Source organism: Amphiura filiformis, chromosome 20, assembly GCF_039555335.1.
Source record: "Amphiura filiformis chromosome 20, Afil_fr2py, whole genome shotgun sequence".
NCBI lineage: Eukaryota > Metazoa > Echinodermata > Ophiuroidea > Amphilepidida > Amphiuridae > Amphiura > Amphiura filiformis.
In genome coordinates, this window is record NC_092647.1 from 28,197,398 (window position 1) to 28,222,330 (window position 24,933).

The 24,933-nt window shown below is 41.3% G+C and overlaps 1 protein-coding gene across 2 annotated transcripts in view; it reads right to left on the bottom strand.

The window, feature by feature from the left end:
* The window catches only part of LOC140142583 (macrophage mannose receptor 1-like), a 139,924-nt gene that overhangs the window by 109,854 nt on the left and 5,137 nt on the right, over positions 1-24,933 (bottom strand). Inside the window, exon 1 of one of the 2 annotated variants that reach the window (XM_072164580.1) lies at positions 674-735. The exons of the other annotated variant lie outside the window; for it this stretch is intronic. Coding sequence (XP_072020681.1) covers positions 674-698 — 25 coding nt within the window. The 5' untranslated portion in view covers positions 699-735. Of the gene's footprint in view, positions 1-673; positions 736-24,933 lie in introns of those variants that run through there. 2 annotated transcript variants of the gene reach the window in all.

Sequence of the window (24,933 nt, forward strand, 5' to 3'; positions counted from 1 at the left end):
ACTTTGCCCACTAGTGAGAAAAAAAAAAAACTTTGCCCACTAGTGAGACGAAAAAAAAATTTTGCCTCACTGATGAGTAAAAAAAAATTTCCCCACCCAACTTTGTATAAAATGTACATTAAAATTGAAAAAAATAACTTTGCCGGCGAAGGCGGCGAAAAAAAAAAAATTGAGCTCTTGGAAGCGAAAAAAAAAAATTCCGCCGCCTTCGGCGGCTTAAAAAAAAATTCTGCCTGACCCAAACTCCCATGCCCCCCCCTGAGAATCTAATGGTGCGTCCCTAAGAGCTCATCGTGTTTTAAACATTGTGTGCAGGGGCGTCGCTAGACCATAATGATTCAGGGCAGAGGATGATTTACGGAAGCCCCATCATGCATTGCAAAAGTGTTATCACTAGAGTTTCAACTGCCACTTTACTTTTCAAATCCCATTGAATTCTGTGCAAAAGATGTTGTTTTAGAATTGTGTGTGTGTCATTATTACTTGGTCGATTTCAGAACAAAAGTGATGTGTGTTTAAAGGATAATTTACACCTTCTGTAGATAACATAAAATGTGAAATCGACCAGCATGTTCATAGCGTTTTTAATGTAAATATAACTGTACAAATTCAAATTTAACCATGCACTTCTATGAAGCATAGCAGTGGTGTCATATTTACTCACACTGCTTACCTGCTGCACAATTAACCCAGTGCATGGGGTGTTGGGTAGTCCTTAAACCAGGGGGTGTACAGCATGTTTTGCAGACGGAAATATTTTGTGAATTGTTGACCCGGCGCTCAAGAATCTTAAAAAAAGGGGGGGGGGGGGGGTGGTTGAGGTTTTAAAAAAAGTCAATTTTTTTAAATCAGTTACTACTATTATAGTATAACATATTAATGTGTAACATCTATTACGTAACAACAGCATTATTTAGTAACGGGTTAATCGTTTATATGACTCTTGCAATTTGCCAACATATGATTTGACGACAGCAGTCAATTTTTGCCGACAAAAATTGTGTATTGGGGGTGTCATACCCCCTCTAGCGGCGGCCCTGGTTGCGTGGTGTAATCAGGTTGTAGAGTTGTTGATTATATTCGATTCCTTAATTTTCGCACAATTGATAAATTCGAATGCTATTAAGATAAAAGAAATAGAAAAGATACACGTCCATTATTGGCTGCTCAAAATGCATTATATAGCAAATATTGCATAATTAGAAAGTTATTGTATTGAAAACTACCGCGAAATTCCTACAGTGTGTCTCGTCTCAAGTTGAGAGCAACGCGATGTTGGATTTCTTATTCTTAGCTATTTAGTGGGAGTAGTTCGTAGACGCGATTGGATAATCGCATGATTTCGGGTGTCGCCTATCAGACCGTATTGTAGATGACCCCACGTAATCACGAGTAATGATAACGCGTCAAACAAATGAATATATGAATACAAAACCCACCCAAGTCCATACTTTGGCCAAATTGAGTTAAGCATTGGAGATTGTTGCTATACATAGGCCTGTCATATGTATGAAAGAACAACTCAAATTCATCCTCTGTGTCTATAGAGCATGTGAAAAATAGCATGTATGAAAGAACCACCTAAGTTCAGGATTTTAGTCTTGTAATACATTGATTGAAATCCAGTATTTATAAAAGTCCACTTGTAACACTTTCATTGCTGGATAATGACTTGAAAACAAAATGGGTTTAATCAAGGAAAGTGTGTGGTTTATATTACATGTCAGTACCCTTATCAACATTATACATACCTGTGTGCTTTATTTTGTATTATCTTACTAGTGGTAATCTCATTCCAACATTGTTGTCTTTGTATATGATTAAAAAAAACACCCAAGTCCAAAATTTAAAATGAACCCCACGAAGTCCCTGAAATGCTCATTGTCATACCTAATACAGTTTAACCAACTCATTTGCACGTAAAACTTACAATATGGACCAGGTAAATCTAACTGAAGGAATTAACATGATACACTGGTTTTTTCTCAAAATCACTTCCCATGGACTTGGGTGGGTTTTGAATTCATATATTCAAATATAAAGCATTTTTGTGCAAAACATTTACGTTTGAATTATGTCTTTAATATAGCAGAATAAAAAATTAATAAAGAAGATCTAATCAAACGGTTTTTTTATGCACATTTTGTTAAATTTTGTGTAGCTTTGCCATGAAATCTATCAAATACACCGTAGATTTTCTAGCCTATGTAAGAATGCACCAGGATATTGACATTATTATCATCACAACAACACTTGACAAACAATGCATGGTGTAAAAAAGTAGCCTATTGAGGAGCTCTTTTGAGGACCTTTTATATTTCATTGGATTAACATCATTTAAAGGAGGATTTCGTGATCCTAGCAGCATCCTCTTTTATGACATTTTTCAGTAGATATCCACGAAAAAAGCTTATTCCCAAAATTTCAGTTGATTCCGATTTTGCGTTTGCGAGTTATGCATGATTATGTGTATTATACTGCTCCATAGACAATGTGTTGTAATTTCGTTCTGGTATACCAGAACGAAATTCAAATTTGGCGATATTTTTGCTAAACGAATTAATCTGCAAGAAATTGTTGGTACATAAACATTATGTAGCCAGAGGTATCCAGTGGTATAAAAATCTCAACTTTTTTATAGAAAAGTGGGGGGATGAGGCTGTGGATCACGAAATACCCTTTTAACTGTTAAACTTTAAGCTACAAATAATTCAATTATGTTCTGATTCAATTGATATGGAAATGTTTTTACCACAAAAAAATGATTCATGCATGTTTATGTTAAACAGTCAAGTTAGCTCAATCGATAAGGCGTTCGACTATTGTGCGAGAGGTTGCGGGTTCGAACCCTGGCGGTGCCTAGTATGCTCTCGTGGAAAAATTGAGTGAGCTTGAAATTCCCCTGAACAAGGAACTTACTGCTAATTGCCTCGTTGTAATCCGTACGAAACTATCTGATATGAGTCAACTGACAGAGAAGATTGGAATAATACTGAAAAGAACAACACAGCCATGAATCACTTCCATTCTGAAAACAAAAAACAGCAACAGTGACTAAGGCACATACTACAATATATATAGGAAAAAATATACACAAGTCTTAAATCAAGCATTGTAATCAACAACGGAAGGGACCCTCTGCAAACTTGTCTTATATAAGTTAAGTTATATTGACTCGATACCTATTGTAGTTCATCCAAAGTTTATGACTTCCTAGTCCTATGATAAGAGCATAAATGAGCTGTATCTCTCTACAATCATCTTGCCATGGAGGTTTCAAGAGACCTGGTCTGGGTCTTGGTGTGTCAGATCTTTGGAACTATCGGGATTCTAGAATTCTGACGGGTGTCAGAATTCTGGAATTTCGACAGCTGTCAAAAAGTTGGAATTATTTTGTAACGTCGGGTTCATGTTATTTTCTCAATCTACCGGGCATTTACACAAACAGCACGGAGGTCATTTCGCTCAAATGACATGAATAGGCAGGCGGCGGATGACATGATCGAGCCAGCAACTTGTGAAACCGCCCGGCCGTATGCATTTTCCAATATACTCGGTTAGTTTTGTGGGGTTCATTATCGAACCCCAACGGTTTTAGCTTGTATTTATATTATTTATCAACATAGGCCTATTTGTTTGTGATATTTCAAGCGTTTTAAAATTTCAAAAAATCCCATTCAATTACACGGTTGACGATGAAAATTTACTGAATTTAGGAAATGCAATGCGGCCACCACCTGCGAATAGGCATTCCAAGATTTTGACAGTGCCCTCTGTTGAAATTCCAGAATTCCGACAGTTCCATACGATAGAGGGCGCTGTTGCAATTCTAGAATTCTGACAATTCCAAGTTTTTGACAGGCTGCGTCAGAAACGTGAACTGTCGGAATTCCAGAATTTCGACAATTCCATATTTTTGACAGGCTGCGTCAGAATCTTGTCAATTCCAAGAATCTGATGCAGCAGTCTCGACACCACAATCTGTTTTTACTAGTCTAGGTCTATAGATATCTTCAAAGTCAAAATGTGAAGATTCATAAAATACCAATTCTCAGCAAACACAATCACGTTTTTAAGTTTTGGGTCCAAATGTTTAATAACATTAAATGTCTGGTTACATGAAGGTCATGAGAACGTTTTGAAGGAAAATCCCATTACATTTTAAACTATTGCAAACATATTTGCAAAGTTTGCACTATGTTTTACATTATGGAATGTAATTATATCTCTATCACTGTTTATATAGGCCCTATCCTTAATTTATCAACTCAATATTTAAACGTTTTAACTGGCGACCTTTTCTAACCTTTTGTTAAGGGGTGGGGTATGAACCTTTGGACAGTATTTATTGTGGGACATTAAAGCACATCAGACATATCGAATTGCATTCTGAATACGAAGAATGTCCTTCTGATATCAAATAATTTTGATATTTTGAAATTCGCAATGTAATACACATTTTATGGCAAATGATTAAAAATTTATATTTTTGATATTTAACAGTACTCGAAGTAAACTTTATAAATCTGATAATATGTACTTAAAGTGTATGTAGGTGGGATGAAAAGCCGACGATCAATTGAAATTTTGACCTTTCGTATTGAAGATATGGATTTTTTCCCAAAACACCAAAAAAATTAAAAATTAGGTCTTTTTGGGAAAAAAATCCATATCTTCAATATGAAAGGTCAAAATTTTCAATTGATCGTCGGCTTTTCCTCCTAGCTACATACACTTTCAGAATATATCATTAGATTTATAAAATTTACTTCGAGGACTGTTATATATCAAAAATGTGAAAAATATCAAATTTTAATAATTTGTTATAAAATTTGTATTATACCGTGAATTTCTAAAATGATAATTATTTGATATCAGAAAGACATTCTTCGTATTCAGAATGCAATTCGATATGTCTGATGTGCTCTCATGTCCCACAAAAATACTGTCGAAACACTCAAAACGCTCATTCCATATATCCCTTAAACGTTTTGTGTTTTTGGGAGTACCTCCATGAAAACGACAACACCTGCCTGTTATCTCGAGCGGTGCAGTTTTCATACCGGTTTTCAGAGGCCATTCTCTAATGCGGCCTTTTCTAATTCAGGTTCAAGATTTATCTATGCCCGTGTAACGGGGCATAGATATTGTTTTTGTTGTGTTTAGTCTTCGGCTTCTCCTTCTTATCTATGCCTGTGCAACAGGGCATAGATATTCTGCTTATGCTCTGTAGTCTTCTCCTTCTTCTCCTCCTCCTTATACCCGCATGCAGCGCATGCAGGGTATCTTCTTATCCTTGGGTTTCATCTTCTTATACCCGCATGCGAAGCATGGACGGGTATATTGTTATCCTGTGGTTTCTTATATATGCCTGTGTAACAGGGCATATATATTCTCCTTATGCTCTTTAGTCTTCTCCTTATATATGCCTGTGTAGCAGGGCATATATATTCTCCTTATGCTCTTTAGTCTTCTCCTTCTTCTTCTCCTTCTTCTTCTTCTCCTTCTCACACTTCATAATGACAGGGCTATCTCCAAAACTACAAGGGCCCTGGGGTTCATACTTGGCACACTTAATGGCCCCACCCCAAAGATGTGCCTTTTAGGGGTCAAGGTCATGTCAAGGTCATCTAAGTATATATTGTTGGATTGTCATCATATTTGGTGGATGTGATCACAATCGAATGCCGAAAAGGGTCAAGGTCATGTCAAGGTCATCCGAGTATAGTTTGTTGGATTATCATCAAACTTGGTGGATGAGATCACCATCGAGTGCCAATTATGTTCAAGGTCATGTCAAGGTCATCAGGGCAAAAATTGTTGGATTGTCATCAAACTTGGTTGATGAGATCACCATCGAGTGCCGAAAATGGTCAAGGTCATATCAAGGTCATCCGAGTATAGATTATTGGATTGCCACCAAACTTGGTGCATGGGATCACCATTGAATGCCAAAAATGGTCAAGGTCATATCAAGGTCATCAGAGTAAAGATTATTGGATTGCCACCAAACTTGGTACATGGGATCAAAATCGAATGCGAAAAATGGTCAAGGTCATGTCAAGGTCATCAAAGTAAAGATTGTTAGATTGTATCCAAACCTGGTGAAGGTGATCACAATCGAGTGCCGATAATGGTCAAGGTCGTGTCAAGGTCATCTGAGCATAGATTGTTGAATTGCCACCAAACTTGGTGGATGATATCACCATCGAGTGCCAATAATGGTCAAGGTGATGTCAAGGTCATTGGAGGTTAGGGTGGGAATCACAGGCATATATATTCGTGTTTGCTCAAACACAACAGTGCCATCTAGTTCTTCTTCTCCTTATCTATGCCTGTGGAACATGGCATAGATATTCTCCTTATGCTCTTTAGTCTTCTCCGTTTCCTTCTTCTCCTTTTCCTCCTTCTCACTCTTCACATTGACAGGGCTATCTCCAAAACTACAAGGACCCCAGGGCTCATATTTGGCACACTTATTGGCCCTACCCTGTAGATGTGCCTTTTGCCCATTTTGGCCCCATAGGCCAAAGGCCACGGGCCCCAGGGGCCCAAATGTAAAAATACAAAGCATGCCATTTCTCATCAAATAAAGCAGCCTCAGGGCCCTGAATTGGTGCACTGATAGCCCCAGGGGTACTCTATATTTACAGGTATACATGAGCCCCATATGTCATATTTTTTGGGCCCCAGGGCCCCAAATGTTAAAATAAGGGGCAACAGTTTGACAAGGTTAGCTGTAAAACTACAAGGGCACTAGGGCTCACATGTGGCACACGTATGGGCCCGAACTTGTAGATATGCATTTTGCCAATTTTGGCCCCAAATTGTTAAGGCTAGGGGCCCCAGAGGCCCAAATGTTAAAACAAAGGGCCGGCCGTTTCTCAGCAAATAAAGTAGCTACAGCGCTCAGATTTGGTACACTAATTGATCTTTAGCATTATATTTTATATGAATATAATAGCCCCATATGTCACATAATATGGGCCCAGGGCCCCAATTGTTAAAACATAGGGCAGATGCAATTAAAGGGGTATTCCTTGATTTTCAATTTAATATTTTAGTCAGTATACTGATAGCCCTTTTAGAATCAAACATATTCCGGATTAAAGGTGTCATGGTAGGTTAAGGACCGAGGGGGTGGGGGGTGTTAGGGTGATGGAACAGCCATTAAAGGGACACTCCGTTTTGGGATTAAAGGAGTATTCAGATTTTTTTTTTTTTTTTTTGTATGGAATATGCCCTGAAGCGTTTACACAGCAAATGCAATTAAAGGGCTATTATTTGATTTTTAATTAATTAATTTATTTTAATTTTTTTCTTTGGTATATACTGATAGCCCTTTTAGAATATGGGTTGTCATGATGGATTAAGAGTGTCATGGTGGGTTAAGGGGGTTAGGGTGGGAAACACAGGCATAGATATTCGTGTTTGGTCAAACACAGCTGTGCCATCTAGTTCTTCTTCTCCTTCTCACGCTTCATATTAACAGGGCTAGCTCCAAAACTACAAGGGCCCCAGGGCTCATACTTGGCACACTTAATGGCCCCACCCCAAAGATGTGCCTTTTAGGGTCAAGGTCATGTCAAGGTCGTCTAAGTATATATTGTTGGATTGTCATCATATTTGGTGAATGTGATCACAATCGAATGCCAAAAGGGTCAAGGTCATGTCAAGGTCATCCGAGTATAGTTTGTTGGATTATCATCAAACTTGGTGGATGAGATCTCCATCGAGTGCCAATTATGGTCAAGGTCAAGTCAAGGTCATCAGAGCAAAAATTGTTGGATTGTCATCAAACTTGGTTGATGAGATCACCATCGAGTGCCGAAAATGGTCAAGGTCATATCAAGGTCATCCGGGTATAGATTATTGGATTGCCACCAAACTTGGTACATGGGATCACCATCGAATGCCAAAAGGAGCAAGGTCATGTCAAGGTCATCAGAGCAAAGATTATTGGATTGCCACCAATCTTGGTACATGGGATCATAATTGAATGCGAAAAATGGTCAAGGTCATGTCAAGGTCATCAGAGTAAAGATTGTTAGATTGTAACCAAACTTGGTGAATGAGATCACAATTGAGCGCCAATATTGGTCAAGGTCATGTCAAGGTCATCCGAGTTAGATTGTTGGATTGTCACCAAACTTAGTGCATGGCATCACCATCGAATGCCAAAATGGATAAGGTCATGTCAAGGTCATCAGAGTTAAGATTGTTGGATTGTAACCAAACTTGGTGGATGATATCACCATTGAGTGCTAATAATGGTCAAGGTCATGTCAAGGTCATTGGGGGTTAGGGTGGGAATCACAGGCATATATATTCGTGTTTGCTCAAACACAACAGTGCCATCTAGTTCTTCTTCTCCTTTATACCCGCATGCAATAGCATGCAGGGTATCTTCCCATCCTGTGGTTTCTTCTCCTCCTTCTTCTCCTATCAAACACATCATTCTGTCAAGGCTAGCGCTAAAACTACAAGGGCCCCAGGGCCAATATGTGGTACACTTATGGGCCCTGCCCCGTAGAAGTGCCTTTTGCCCATCTTGACCCCAGAGGTCAAAGGTCACGGGCCCCAGGGGCCCAAATGTAAAAAAACAAACCATGTCGTTTCTCATCAAATGAAGCAGCCTCAGGGCCGTGTGTTGGTACACTGATAGCCCCAGGGGTACTCTATAAATACAAGTATACATGAGCCCCATATGTTATATATTATGGGCCCCAGGGCCCCAAATGTTAAAAATATGGGGCAACAGATTGACAAGCCTAGCTCTAAAGCTACAAGGGCACTAGGGCTCATATGTTGCACATGTATAAGCCCTAAATTGTAGATGTGCCTTTTGCCCATTTTGGCCCCAGATGTACAAGGCTAGAGGCCCCAGGGGCCCAAATGTTTAAACAAAGGGCCGGCCGTTTCTCAGCAAATAAAGTAGCTACAGGGCTCAGATTTGGAACACAGATAGGTTTTCAGTATTATATTGTCATATGTACATATGTACCCCATATGTCACATAATATGGGCCCATGGGCCCCAAACGCTAAAACATAGGGCCGGTCAATACTCTGTAAATAAAGCAGCTTTAGGGCTCAGAGTTAGTACACAGATTGCACCTGAAAATCACATTGTTATATGTACATGTGAGCCCCATATATTACATTGTATGGGCCCCAGGGCCCCAAACGCTAAAACATAGGGCCGGCCGTTACTCTGTAAATAAAGCAGCTTTAGGGCTCAGAGTTAGTACACAGATTGCACCTGAAAATCACATTGTTATATGTACATGTGAGCCCCATATATTACATTATATGGGCCCCAGGGCCCCAAACGCTAAAACATAGGGCCGGCCGTTACTCTGTAAATAAAGCAGCTTTAGGGCTCAGAGTTAGTACACAGATTGCACCTGAAAATCACATTGTTATATGTACATGTGAGCCCCATATATTACATTATATGGGCCCCATGGCCCCAAACGCTAAAACATAGGGCTGGCCGTTACTCAGTAAATAAAGCAGCTACAGTGCCCAGCTTGAGTCTACTGATAGCACTAGAGAATTAAACTTCAACATAAAAATTATGTCCACGGGCCTCATAAGTCAAATATTATGGGCCCCATGGCCCCAAATGTTAAAACAAAGGGCCGGCCGTTTCTCATCAAATAAAGCAGCTTCCGGGCTCAGAATTTGTACACAGTAGCACCTGAGAATTATATTGTTATTAACACCCACATACCCCACCCCACCCACCCTACACACGTAGGACTAAACAGACATATCCGCATTATAATTATTAATATAATAATTGGAAATACCAGCGTGAAGCGTTAAGGCTGTTCCAGTTAAATTACATACCCATTGGCTGTTCTATTTAATTTAATTACTCCCGCTGAAATGGTCCCAAAATAGGCTGTTCCGTTTAATTTACATACTCCCTCTAAAATGGCTGTTCCGTTTAATTTACATACTCCCTCTGGAATAGTTTTCCCCTAATCACATTGCATAGCCTCACTGTGAATAAGAGAGACTGACAACAGCAATCTATGGAGAGACAACTGCCCTGGCAGGGGACTTTTTACAAGTTCTTTATTTTAAGTGCTACGAGAGTGCACCCTGCATTAAATTAAAGCTTGCGACTTGGACTTTCAATTTTTACACATTTTCCACCCAATTGGGCGACTTTTTACAATTTCTATATTTTAAGTCCTCAGCCGTAGAAGTGCCTTTTGCCCATCTTGGCTCCAGAGGTCAAAGGTCACGGGCCCCAGGGGCCCAAATGTGAAAATACAAAGCACGCCATTTCTCATCAAATGAATCAGCCTCAGGGCCCTGAGTTGGTACACTGATAGCCCTAGGGGTACTCTATATACAAGAGCCCCATATGTTATATATTATGGGCCCCAGGGGCCCAAATGTTAAAATATGGTGCAACAGATTGACAAGCCTAGCTCTAAAAGTACAAGATCACTAGGGCTCATATGTGGCATATGTATGGGCCCTAAGTTGTAGATGTGCCTTTTGCCCATTTTGGCCCCAGATGTACAAGGCTGGGGGGCGCCAGGGGCCCAAATGTTAAAACAAAGGGCCGGCCGTTTCTCAGCAAATAAAGTAGCTACAGGGTTCAGATTTGGTACACAGATATATCTTTAGTATTATATTGTCATATGTATATATAACCCCTATATGTCACATAATATGGGGCCCCAGGGCCCCAAACGCCAAAAACATAGGGCCGGCCGTTACTCAGTAAATAAAGCAGCTACAATGCCCAGCTTGAGTCTACTGATAGCACTTGAGAATCATACTTCAACATATGTACATGAGCCCCATGAGTCATATATATTGGGCCCCAGGGCCCCAAATGTTAAAACAAAGGGCCGGTCGTTTCTCATCATATAAAGCAGCTTTATGGCTCAGAGTTTGTACACAGATTGCACCTGAGAACTACATTATTATATGTACATATGAGCCCCATATATCACATAATATTGGCCCCAGGGCCCCAAACGCTAAAACATAGGGCCGGCCGTTACTCAGTAAATAAAGTAGCTACAGTGGCCAGCTTGAGTCTACTGATAGCACTAGAAAATTATACTTCAACATAATTATGTACATGGGCCTCATAAGTCAAATATTATCGGCCCCAGGGCCCCAAATGTTAAAACAAAGGGCGGGCCGTTTCTCATCAAAGAAAACAACACACGTAGGACTAAACAGACAGATCGTATTATATCATAATTGGAAATACCAGCGTGAAGCGTTAAGGCTGTTCCAGTTAAATTACATACCCATTGGCTGTTCCATTTAATTTACATACTCCCTCTGAAATGGCCCAAAAAAGGCTGTTCCGTTTAATTTACATACTCCCTCTGAAATGGCTGTTCCATTTAATTTACATACTCCCTCTGGAATAGTTTACCCTGAATCATATTGCATAGCCTCACTGTGAGTAAGAGAGACTGACAACAGCAACCTATGTAGAGTAAGAGAGACGACTCCCCTGGGAGGGGACTTTTTACAATTTGTTTATTTTAAGTGCTACGACAGTGCAACCTACATTCAATTAAAGCTTGTGACTTGGACTTTCACTTTTTACACATACAATTTCTTTATTTTAAGTCCTCAGCAAATAAGGACTGTAAGTTTGGGTACACCGATAACATGCGGGTATCGCCGTCTTTGTGTACAAATATATAGCCTTCTAGTTCTTCTTCTTCTCCTTCTCACACTTCATAATGACAGGGCTATCTCAAAAACTACAAGGGCCCTGGGGCTCATACTTGGCACACTTAATGGCCCCACCCCAAAGATGTGCCTTTTAGGGGTGAAGGTCGTGTCAAGGTCATCTAAGTATATATTGTTGGATTGTCATCATATTTGGTGGATGTGATCACAATCGAATGCCGAAAAGGGTCAAGGTCATGTCAAGGTCATCCGAGTATAGTTTGTTGGATTATCATCAAACTTGGTGGATGAGATCACAATCGAGTGCCGAAAATGGTCAAGGTCATATCAAGGTCATCCGAGTATAGATTATTGGATTGGCACCAAACTTGGTGCATGGGATCACCATCGAATGCCAAAAATGGTCAATGTCATGTCAAGGTCATCAGAGTAAAGAATATTGGATTCCCACCAAACTTGGTGCATGGGATCATAATCGAATGCCAAAAATTGTCAAGGTCATGTCAAGGTCATCAGAGTAAATATTGTTAGATTGTAACCAAACTTGGTGAATGAGACCACCGTCGACCACCAATATTGGTCAAGGTCATGTCAAGGTCATCCGAGTATATATTGTTGGATTGTCACTAAACTTGGTGGATGATATCACCATCGAGTGCCAATAATGGTCAACGTCATGTCAAGGTCATTGGGGGTTAGGGTGGGAATCACAGGCATATATATTCGTGTTTGCTCAAACACAACAGTGCCATCTAGTTCTCCTTCTCCTCCTCCTCCTTCTCCCATCAAACACATCCTTCTGTCAAGGCTATCGCTAAAACTACAAGGGCACCAGGGCCCGTATGTGGTACACCAATGGGCCCTACCCCGTAGATGTGCCTTTTGCCCATCTCGGCCTCAGAGTTCAAAGGTCACGGGCCACAGGGGCCCAAATGTAAAATCACAAACCATACCGTTTCTCATCAGATGAAGCAGCCTCAGGGCCCTGAGTTGGTACACTGATAGCCCCAGGGGTACTCTATAAATACAAGTATACATGAGCCCCATATGTTATATATTATGGGCCCCAGGGCCCCAAACGTTAAAAATAAGGGGCAACAGATTGACAAGGCTAGCTCTAAAGCTACAAGGGCACTAGGGCCCATATGTGGCACATGTATGAGGCCCTAAATTGTAGATGTGCCTTTTGCCCATTTTGGCCGTAGAGGTTTAAGGCCAAGGGCCCCAGAGGCCTAAATGTTGAAACAAAGGGCCGGTCGTTTCTCAGCAAATAAAGTAGCCACAGGCTTCAGATTTGGTACACTAATATGTCTTCAGTATTGTATTGTTATATGTATATATGAGCCCCATGTGTCACAAAATATGGGGCCCAGGGCCCCAAACGCTAAAACATAGGGCCGGCCGTTACTCAGTAAATAAAGCAGCTATAATGCCCAGCTTCAGTCTACTGATAGAACGAGAGAATTATACTTTAACATACAGCCTCATAAGTCAAATATTATGGGCCCCAGGGCCCCAAATGTTAAAACAAAGGGCCGGCCGTTTCTCATCATATAAAGCAGCTTTAGGGCTTACAGTTTGTACATAAATTGCACCTGAGAATTACATTGTTATATATACATATGAGCCCCATATATCACATAATATGGGCCCCAAACGCTAAAACATAGGGCCGGCCGTTACTCAGTAAATAAAGCAGCTACAGTGCCCAGCTTGATTCTACTGAAAGCACTTGCGAATTATACTTCAATATATGTACATGGGCCTCATAAGTCAAATGTTATGGGCCCCAGAGCCCCTAATGTTAAAACAAAAGGCCGGCCGTTTCTCATAAAATAAAGCAGCTTCCGGGCTCAGAATTTGTACACAGATAGCACCTGAGAATTATATTGTTACTAACACCCACACACCCACCCACCCCCACACATAGGACTAAACAGACAGATCCGTATTATAATATAATAATTGAAAAAATGAACGAAAGACGACATTTTAAATAAATACACGGAGTATAAATTTATGCTTGCTTTCAATCTTTAGTCCAGCCGAGCGACGGCTGGACTTTTGTTTTTGGGCAGTTTTTGCTTCTTATACCCGCATGCAGAGCATGCAGGGTATATTCTTATTCTGTGGTTTCTTCTCCTCCTCCTTATACCCGCATGCGAAGCATGGACGGGTATATTGTTATCCTGTGGTTTCTTCTCCTTCTCCTCCTCCTCCTTCTCCCATCAAACACATCCTTCTGTCAAGGCTAGCGCTAAAACTACAAGGGCACCAGGGCCCGTATGTGGTACACTAATGGGCCCTACCCCGTAGATGTGCCTTTTGCCCATCTCGGCCCCAGAGTTCAAAGGTCACGGGCCACAGGGGCCCAAATGTAAAATCACAAACCATACCGTTTCTCATCAGATGAAGCAGCCTCAGGGCCCTGAGTTGGTACACTGATAGCCCCAGGGGTACTCTATAAATACAAGTATACATGAGCCCCATATGTTAAATATTATGGGCCCAGGGCTCCAAATGTTAAAAATAAGGGGCAACAGATTGACAAGGCTAGCTCTAAAGCTACAAGGGCACTAGGGCTCATATGTGGCACATGTATGAGGCCTAAATTGTAGATGTGCCTTTTGCCCATTTTGGCCCTAGAGGTTTAAGGCTAAGGGCCCCAGAGGCCCAAATGTTGAAACAAAGGGCCGGCCGTTTCTCAGCAAATAAAGTAGCCACAGGCTTCAGATTTGGTACACTAATATGTCTTTAGTATTGTATTGTTATATGTATATATGAGCCCCATGTGTCACAAAATATGGGGCCCAGGGCCCCAAACGCTAAAACATAGGGCCGGCCGTTACTCAGTAAATAAAGCAGCTATAATGCCCAGCTTCAGTCTACTGATAGAACGAGAGAATTATACCCGCATGCGAAGCATGGACGGGTATCTTCCCATCCTGTGGTTTCTTATACCCGCATGCGAAGCATGGACGGGTATATTGCCATCCTTATACCCGCATGCGAAGCATGGACGGGTATATTGCCATCCTTGGGTTTCATCTTCTTCTCCTCCTCCTCCTTCTCCTCCTCCATCAAACACATCATTCTGACAAGGCTAGCGCTAAAACTACAAAGGCCCTGTGGACCATATGTGGTACACTTATGGGCCATACCCCGTAGAAGTGCCTTTTGCCCATCTTGGCCCCAGAGGTCAAAGGTCACGGGCCCCAGGGGCCCAAATATGAAAATACAAAGCACGCCGTTTCTCATCAAATGAAGCAGCCTCAGGGCCCTGAGTTGGTACACTGATAGCCCTAGGGGTACTCTATATTTACAAATATATAAGAGCCCAATATGTTATATATTATGGGCCCCAGGGGCCCAAATGTTAAAATATGGTGCAACAGATTGACAAGCCTAGCTCTATAAGTATAAGATGACTAGGGCTCATATGTGGCATATGTATGGGCCCTAAGTTGTAGATGTGCCTTTTGCCCATTTTGGCCCCATATGCACAAGGCCTAGGGCCCCAGGGGCCTAAATGTTAAAACAAAGGGCCGGCCGTTTCTCAGCAAATAAAGTAGCTACAGGGTTCAGATTTGGTACACAGATAGGTCTTTAGTATTATATTGTCATATATAACCCCCATAATGTCACATAATATGGGCCCCAGGGCCCCAAAAGCTAAAACATAGGGCCGGCCGTTACTCAGTAAATAAAGCAGCTACAATGCCCAGCTTGAGTTTTCTGATAGTACTTGAGAATTATACTTCAACATACGTACATGAGCCCCATAAGTCAAATATTATGGGCCCCAGGGCCCCAAATGTTAAAACAAAGGGCCGGCTGTTTCTCATCAAATAAAGCAGCTTCAGGGCTCAGAGTTTGTACACAGATTGCACCTGAGAATTATATAGTTATATGTACATATGAGCCCCATATGTCACATAATATGGGCCCAGGGCCCCAAACGCTAAAACATAGGGCCGGCCGTTACTCAGTAAATAAAGCAGCTACAGTGCCCAGCTTGAGTCTACTGATAGCACTTGAGAATTATACTTCAACATAATTATGTACATGGGCCTCATATGTCAAATATTATGGGCCCCAGGGCCCCAAATGTTAAAACAAAGGGCGGGCCGTTTCTCATCAAAAAAAGGCAGCTTCTGGGCTCAGAATTTGTACACAGATAGCACCTGAGAATTATATTGTTACTAACACCCACACACCCATCCACCCCACACACGTAGGACTAAACAGACAGATCGTATTACATTATATCATAATTGGAAATACCAGCGTGAAGCGTTAAGGCTGTTTCAGTTAAATTACATACCCATTGGCTGTTCCATTTAATTTACATACTCCCTCTGAAATGTCCCCAAAAAGGCTGTTCCGTTTAATTTACATACTCCTACTGAAATGGCTGTTCCATTTAATTTACATACTCCCTCTGGAATAGTTTCCCCCTAATCATATTGCATAGCCTCACTGTGAGTAAGAGAGACTGACAACAGCAACCTATGGAGAATAAGAGAGACGACTCCCCCGGGAGGGGACTTTTTACAATTTCTTTATTTTAAGTGCTACGACAGTGCAACCTACATTCAATTAAAGCTTTTGACTTGGACTTTCACTTTTTACACATTTTCCGCCCAATTGGACGACTTTTTACAATTTCTTTATTTTAAGTCCTCAGCAAATAAGGACTGTAAGTTTGGCTACACCGATAACATGCGGGTATAGCCGTATTTGTGTACAAATATATAGCCTTCTAGTTGGGTTTCATCTCCTTCTCCTCCTTCTCCTTCTCCTTCTCCTATCAAACACATCATTCTGTCAAGGCTAGCGCTAAAACTACAAGGGCACCAGGGCCCATATGTAGTACACTTATGGGCCCTACCCCGCAGATGTGCCTTTTGCCCATCTCGGCCCCAGAGGTCAAAGGTCACGGGCCCCAGGGGCCCAAATGTAAAAACACAAACCATGCCATTTCTCATCAGATGAAGCAGCCTCAGGGCCCTGAGTTGGTACACTGATAGCCCCAGTGGTACTCTATATATACAAGTTTACATGAGCCCCATATGTCATATATTATGGGCCCCAGGGCCCCAAATGTTAAAATAAGGGGCAACAGATTGACAAGGCTAGCTCTAAAACTATAAGGGCACTAGGGCTCATATGTGGTACATGTATGAGCCCTAAGTTTTCAATGTGCCTTTTGCCCATTTTGGGCCCAGATGTTAAAGGCTAGGGGCCCCAGAGGCCCAAATGTTAAAACAAAGGGCCGGCAATTTCTCAGCAAATAAAATAGTTACAGGGTTCAGATTTGGTACACTAATAGGTCTTAAGCATTATACTACTATATGTATATATGAGCCCCATGTGTCACATAATATGGGCCCCAGGGCCCCAAACCCTAAAACATAGGGCCGGCCGTTACTCTGTAAATAAAGCAGCTACAATGCCCAGCTTGAGTCTACTGATAGAACTAGAGAATCATATTTCAACATATGTACATGAGTCTCATAAGTCAAATATTATGGGCCCCAGGGCCCCAGATGTTAAAACAAAGGGCCGACCGTTTCTCATCAAATATAGCAGCTTTAGGGCTCAGAGTTTGTACACAGATTGCACCTGCATATTATATTGTTATATGTACATGTGGGCCCTATATATCACATTATATGGGCCCCCAGGGCCCCAAACGCTAAATCATAGGGCCGGCCGTTACTCAGTAAATAAAGCAGCTACAGGGTTCATATTTGATACACTAAACGGTCTTCAGCATTATATTGTTATATGTGTATATGAGCCCCATGTGTAACACAATATGGGCCTCAGGGCCCCAAACCCTAAAACAGAGGGCCGGCCGTTACTCAGTAAATAAAGAAGCTACAATGCCCAGCTTTAGCCTACTGATAGAACTATAGAATTATACTTCAACATATGTACATGAGCCTCATAAGTCAAATACAATGGGCCCCATGGCCCCAAATGTTAAAACAAAGGGCCAGCCGTTTCTCATCATATAAAGCAGCTTTAGGGCTCAGAGTTTGTACACAGATTGCACCTGAAAATTACATTGTTATATGTACATATGAGCCCCATATATCACATAATATGGGCCCCAGGGCCCCAAGCGCTAAAATATAGGGCCGGCCATTACTCGGTAAATAAAGCAGCTACAGTGCCCAGATTGAGTCGCTTGATAGCACTAGAGAATTATACTTCAACATATGTACATGGACCTCATAACTCAAATATAATGGGCCCTAGGGCCCCAAATGTTACAACACAGGGTCGGTCGTTTCTCATCAAATAAAGTAGCTTCTGGGCTCAGAATTTGTACACAGATAGCACCTGAGAATTATATATATTGTTACTAACACCCACACCCCCACCCCACACACATAGGACTAAACAGACAGATCCGTATTATAAAAAATATAATAATTGGAAATACCAGCGTGAAGCGTTAAGGCTGTTCCAGTTAAATTACATATCCATTGGCTGTTCCATTTAATTTTCACACTCCCTCTGAAATGGCCCCAAAGTAGGCTGTTCCGTTTAATTTACATACTCCCTCTGAAATGGCCCCAAAGTAGGCTGTTCCGTTTAATTTACATACTCCCTCTGGAATGGCTGTTCCATTTAATTTACATACTCCCTCTGGAATAGTTTCCCCTAATGATATTGCATAGCTTCACTGTGAATAAGAGAGACTGACAACAGCCACCTATGGAGAGTAAGAGAGACGCCTCCCCTGGGAGGGGACTTTTTACAATTTCTTTATTTTAGTGCTACGACAGTGCAGCCTACATTCAGTTAAAGCTTGTGACTTGGACTTTCACTGTTTACACATTTTCTGCCCAATTGGGCGACTTTTTTACAATTTCTTTATTTTAAGTCCTCAGCAAATAAGGACTGTAAGTTTGGGTACACCGATAACATGCGGGTATAGCCGTATTTGTGTACAAATATATAGCCTTCTAGTTCTCCTCCTTCTCCTCCTCCATCAAACACATCATTCTGACAAGGCTAGCGCTGAAACTACAAAGGCGCCAGGGCCCATATGTGGTACAGGTATGGGCCCTACCCCGTAGATGTGCCTTTTGCCCATCTCGGCCCCAGAGGTCAAAGGTCACAGGCCCCAGGGGCCCAAATGTAAAAACACAAACCATGCCGTTTCTCATCAGATGAAGCAGCCTCAGGGCCGTGAGTTGGTACACTGATAGCCCCAGGGGTACTCTATAAAAACAAGTATACTTGAGCCCCATATGTTATATATTATGGGCCCCAGGGCCCCAAATGTTAAAAAATAAGGGGCAACAGATTGACAAGGCTAGCTGTAAAGCTATAATGGCACTAGGGCTCATATGTGGCACATGTATAAGCCCTAAATTGTAGATGTGCATTTTGCCCATTTTGGCCCTAGATGTTCAAGGCTAGGGGCCCCAGAGGCCCAAATGTTAAAACAAAGGGCCGGCCGTTTCTCAGCAAATAAAGTAGCTACAGGGTTCAGATTTGGTACACTAATAGGTCTTAAGCATTATATTGTTATATGTATATATGAGTCCCATGTGTCACACAACATGGGCCCCAGGGCCCCAAACGCTAAAAAAAATAGGGCCGGCCGTTACTCGGTAAATAAAGCAGCTACAATGCCCAGCTTGAGTCTACTGATAGAACTAGAGAATTATACTTAAACATATATACATGAACCTCATAAGTCAAAAATTATGGGCCCCAGGGCCCCACATGTTAAAACAAAGGGCCGGCCGTTTCTCATCAATTAAAGCAGCTTTAGGGCTCAGAGTTTGTACACAGATTGCACCTGAGAATTACATTGTTATATGTACATATGAGCCCCACATATTACATAATATGGGCCCCAGGGCCCCAAACGCTAAAAAATAGGGCCGGCCATTACTCAGTAAATAAAGCAGCTACAGCGCCCAGCTTGAGTCTACTGATAACACTAGAGAATTATACTTTAACATATGTACATGGGCCTCAGAAGTCAAATATTATGGGCCCCAGGGACCCAAATGTTAAAACAAAGGGCCGGCCAACCGTTTCTCATCAAATAAAGCAGCTTCCGGGCTCAGAATTTGTACACAGATAGCACCTGAGAATTATATTGTTACTAACATACACCCACCCACCCCAAACACGTAAGACAGATCCGTATTATAATATTATATGATGGTAATGGAAATACCAGCGTGAAGCGTTAAGGCTGTTCCAGTTAAATTACATACCCATTGGCCGTTCCATTTAATTTACATACTCCCTCTGAAATGGCCCCAGAATAGGCTGTTCCGTTTAATTTACATACTCCCTCTGAAATGGTTTTCTGCCCAATTGGGCGACTTTTTACACATTCTTAATTCTAAGTCCTCAGCAAATAAGGACTGTAAGTTTGGGTACACCGATAACATGCGGGTATAGCCGTATTTGTGTACAAATATATAGCCTTCTAGTTCTTCTTCTGACCTTTCAGATTGACAAGGATATCTCAAAAACTACAAGGGCCCCAGGGCTCATATTTGGCACACTTAATAACCTTACCCCGTAGATGTGCCTTTTGCCCATCATGGCCCCAGAAGTCAAAGGTCACGGGCCCCAGGGGCCCAAATGTAAAAATACAAAGCATGTCGTTTTTCATCAAATAAAGCAGCCTCATGACCCTGAGTTGGTACACTGATAGCCCTGGGGGTACTTTATATTTACAAGTATAAATGAGCCCCATATATCTTATGTTATGGGCCCCAAGGCCCCAAATGCTAAAATAAGGGGCAACAGATTGACATGGCTAGCTCGAAAACTACAGGGGCATTAGGGCTCATATGTGGTACACGTATGAGCCCTAACTTGTAGATGTGACTTTTGCCCATTTTAGCTCCAGATGTTCAAGGCTAGGGGCCCCAGAGGCCCAAATGTTAAAACAAAGGGCCGACCATTTCTCAGCAAAAAAAGTAGCTACAAGGTTCAGATTTGAAACACTAATAGGTCTTTAGTATTTTATTGTTATATGAATATAAGAGCCCCATATGTCACATAATATGGGCCCCAGGGCCCCAAACGCTAAAACAAAGGGCCGGCCGTTACTTGGTAAATAAAGCAGCTACAATGCCCTGCGTTGGTATACTAGTAGCCCTTTTAGCATTAAACATATTATGAGGTGTCAGGATGGGTTGATGGTGTCATGGTGGGTAAAGGGGGGGGGAGTAGGGGGAATCACAGGCATAGATATTCGTGTTTGCTCAAACACAACAGTGCCATCTAGTTCTCCTTCTCCTTCTCAAGATCAGTCCTTTGCACCCCTCTAGCTCAGGAACTAAAGTAGCCCCTGGGCCCATACTTGGTACAATGATGGCCCATGACCCCTAGATACATCCTAGGGTACCACCGACCCCAAAGGTCAAAGGTCATGGGCTACAGGGGGCAATATGTGTAAAATTTCAAACAGCTCTAGCTCAACTACTATAGCGCCCTCAGGGTTCATACTTGGTACAATGATGGCCTATGACCCTAGAAGTATGCTACGCAACCCCAGAGGTCAAAGTTCATATGCTTTAAAAAGCAAAATAGGTACGACCGGTTAACACAGTGTATCGCAATATGTAGCATTTTGGTAGCTACCTGTATTTGCAATGATGAAGGCTTCAAATATACGTCAAGACGTACAATGGGGGTTAAGAGGTTAACCGCTTAAAGGGACACAATGTTTTGGGATTAAAGGGGTATTCTCCAGTCTGGTGGTGTTTCAGAGAGAGTGAGGGTCTGATGGAGTATAAGAGAGAGTGATGGCTTGGTGGGGTATTAGAGAGAGTTTGGGCCAGTCTGGTGGTGTTTCAGAGAGTGATGGTCTGATGGAGTATAAGAGAGAGTGATGGCTTGGTGAGGTATTAGAGAGAGTGTGCGCCAATCTGGGGGTGTTTTAGAGCTAGTGAGTGTCTGGTGGAGTATAAGAGAGAGTGATGGCTGGGTGGGGTATTAGAGAGAGTATGGGTCAGCCTGTTGGTGTTTTAGAGCGAGTGGGTGTCTGGTGGAGTATAAGAGAGAGTGAAGGCTTGGTGGGGTATTAGAGAGAGTATGGGTCAGCCTGTTGGTGTTTTAGAGCGAGTGTCTGGTGGAGTATAAGAGAGAGTGATGGCTGGGTGGGGTATTAGAGAGTTTGGGTCAGCCTGGTGGTGTTTTAGAGCGAGTGAGTGTCTGCTGGCGTATAAGAGAGAGTGAGGGTCTGGTGGGGTATTAGAGAGAGTTTGGGTCAGCCTGGTGGTGTTTTAGAGCGAGTGAGTGTCTGGTGGAGTATAAGAGAGAGGGTCTGGTGGGGTATTAGAGAGAATGTGGTCCAGTCTGGTGGTGTTTTAGAGAGATTGATGGTCTGATGAGGTATACGAGAGAGTGAAGGCTTGGTAGGGTATTAGAGAGAGTATGGGTCAGCCTGGTGGTGTTTTAGAGAGAGTGAGTGTATAGTGGAGTATAAGAGAGAGAGTGAAGGCTTAGTGGGGTATTAGAGAGAGTATGGGTCAGCCTGTTGGTGTTTTAGAGCGTGTGAGTGTCTGGTGGAGTATAAGAGAGAGTGGGGGTCTGGTGGGGCATTAGAGAGAGTATGGGTCAGCCTGATGGTGTTTTAGAGCGAGTGAGTGTCTGGTGGAGTATAGGAGAGAGTGCGGGTCTGGTGGGGTATTAGAGAGAGTGTGGTCCAGTCTGGTGGTGTTTCAGAGCGAGTGAGTGTCTAGTTCAAACTGTCAGCCTGAAGCAAATTCAACTTTGCTTGTTTTATTTCATTTTTTTTCGTTCTAAGGGTAGATGTGACCTTGAAATATAGCAAATACTTAATTTCCTAACTGCATCCTTACGAAGGAACATTTAATGAAATAATACTGTTAATTGATAATCTAACGCTTGTAGAAAAGAACATGCCTTTAAAAGGGAGTGCTCAGTCATATTGTTATATAACTTAACGTTATGATTAAAGCATTTTATTAAATATGCAGGTAATTGGACTAAGTACAAATTTGGTAAACGCGAGTTACTCTCTAAATTCCAAAGAGTGAAAAAGTCAATCCTCCTCGAAATGACTCTTCGGGTCAATCGAAAAGATTGACATTTCAATCTTCCAAGAGTGAAAATAACATATTTTCCTCCATATGAGTAAAATTTTCACTCTGCAAAGAGTGAAATTTCAATCTTTTCACAGAGTGTTCCATCAGCACAATCTCTCTTGATTGAAGTGTGTTTAAATTTAATAAACATAAATAAACTTCAATCGAGAGAGATTGTGCTGAGGGAACACTCTGTGAAAAGATTGAAAATTTCACTCCAAAAAGATTGAAATTTCACTCTTTGCAGAGTGAAAATTTTACTCGTATGGAGAAAAATATGTCATTTTCACTCTTGGTAGATTGAAATGTCAATTTTTTTTTATTGACCCGAAGAGTCACTCCGAGGAGGATTGGCTTTTTCACTCGTTAGAATTTAAAGAGTATATAAACATGTAAAAATACACAAAGAAGAATTGTTATGATACTGGAGGACGTACTGATAATTACTGCCTCGAAGTGGACTTAGATATATTATGCGGCCTATCTGAAAATCCTTCATTCATCATGTTTATCTATACTTTATTATTTCATGTTATTTTGTATACATTGAGCAAAAAATAATAACCGGAATCTGAATCCGATGATTGGCGCATGATTTGATTAATCCATGACATTTTATCTCTAAATATATAAATGATTAATTCACGTGCTGAGTGTTGCCAATATTGGGCGGTTTTAAACTACTTTCCCACACCTTGTGGGACTCATTGGGTGATTTGTCATGTCATATAGAGCACATAGAGTACAATTCTAGTCATTTGCGCTTTTTAATCTTTGGATACCGCACTTTGGCAATATAATATTTTATAAACACTTCATGTGATTATAAATTGGCACATAAAATACAAAACTGTCAAACTGCTACTTCCTGATTGTCATTATGACTGATCTGTTCAACTTTTGCTTCTGAAATAGCATCGTTGGGCAGGAAAAACCTCCTATGTGTCATTGGCCCCTAAACATGTATAAAGTAACACCTCCTATGTAATCGTTTGGCAGTTTTCTTTAGACATGTTCAGGGGCCACCAGTACCGAAGATTAACTTACTTTATATTTTCTGTCTCAAATTATCTTTCGTTCTGTTTTGCAATGTTGCAATTTTTACAACAACGCGTGAATGAGTTTAAATTATCTCAATCGGTCACACAACGAGCGAGATACATGCGAATACGTTTCGTACACAAACCTGTTCAATTCGGCACAGAAACAGTGGCGAAAATAACGCTCAAGCATCAGTTTTTATTTAATTGCACACCAACAGATTTAAGTTCAGACATGTATTCTAGAAATTCACAGAGAATATGCATGGCGATACGTAAAGAGAAGCACTTTTCGCCAGATTTAGCTGGCATATGGGTCGTAATTGTCTAATATTAGCATAAAAGATTAATTTTTGAGAAAACCACTCTTAAAACTTCAGATATAGGGAAATAGGGAGAAGAATGAACAGTCAATCACTCACTGCATAAGATAGTAGGGGTAATTTACATTTAATTAGCCCCTAGCCGGGCTGTTACATGTGAGGAAGAAGTAGCATGGAAGTTTGTTATTACATGTAAATTGAAAATAACTTTGGTTGTTCTTTTGGCAGCCAAATATTGTGGTTACCATTTTATGATTGTATATATTTTACTTCTTCAAAAAGTACCGATACGCATGTTTATACTGTGAAAATGTATCAGATCTTGGCAAAACAGATAAATATGGATCAGAGCATGTTGTGTGTGAAATAAATATCGTTGAAAAATAATCATAATGTTTTGTTTAAAATAGTTACAATTCTTTCTAGATTTCTCAAATAAAGAAACAAATTTCCCCCAAAATGAAATGCGAGCAGCCTACAGGAAACAAACTTGTCATACTTAAACTAGTATATAAACATACTTATTGCTTCCAAAACACTGCATCCCTTCAACTCAGAACATTTGAAAAGGTGATGTAGAGAATCAATCTAACCTTAGCGCCACTTCTGGTTTTTGGCGAAGGAAAAGGAAGGAAGCAAGAGAGAAAATGTTGCTCAAGTTCGGTCTGGTCTCGAACCATGGAACCCTCGGGTGCCCAGGAGCCAGGACAAGACTGTGGATAGCTCAGGCTATCTTTTCGTGCTATGGGTGGGATTTTGAGAAATTTTGTTAGCTTGAGAT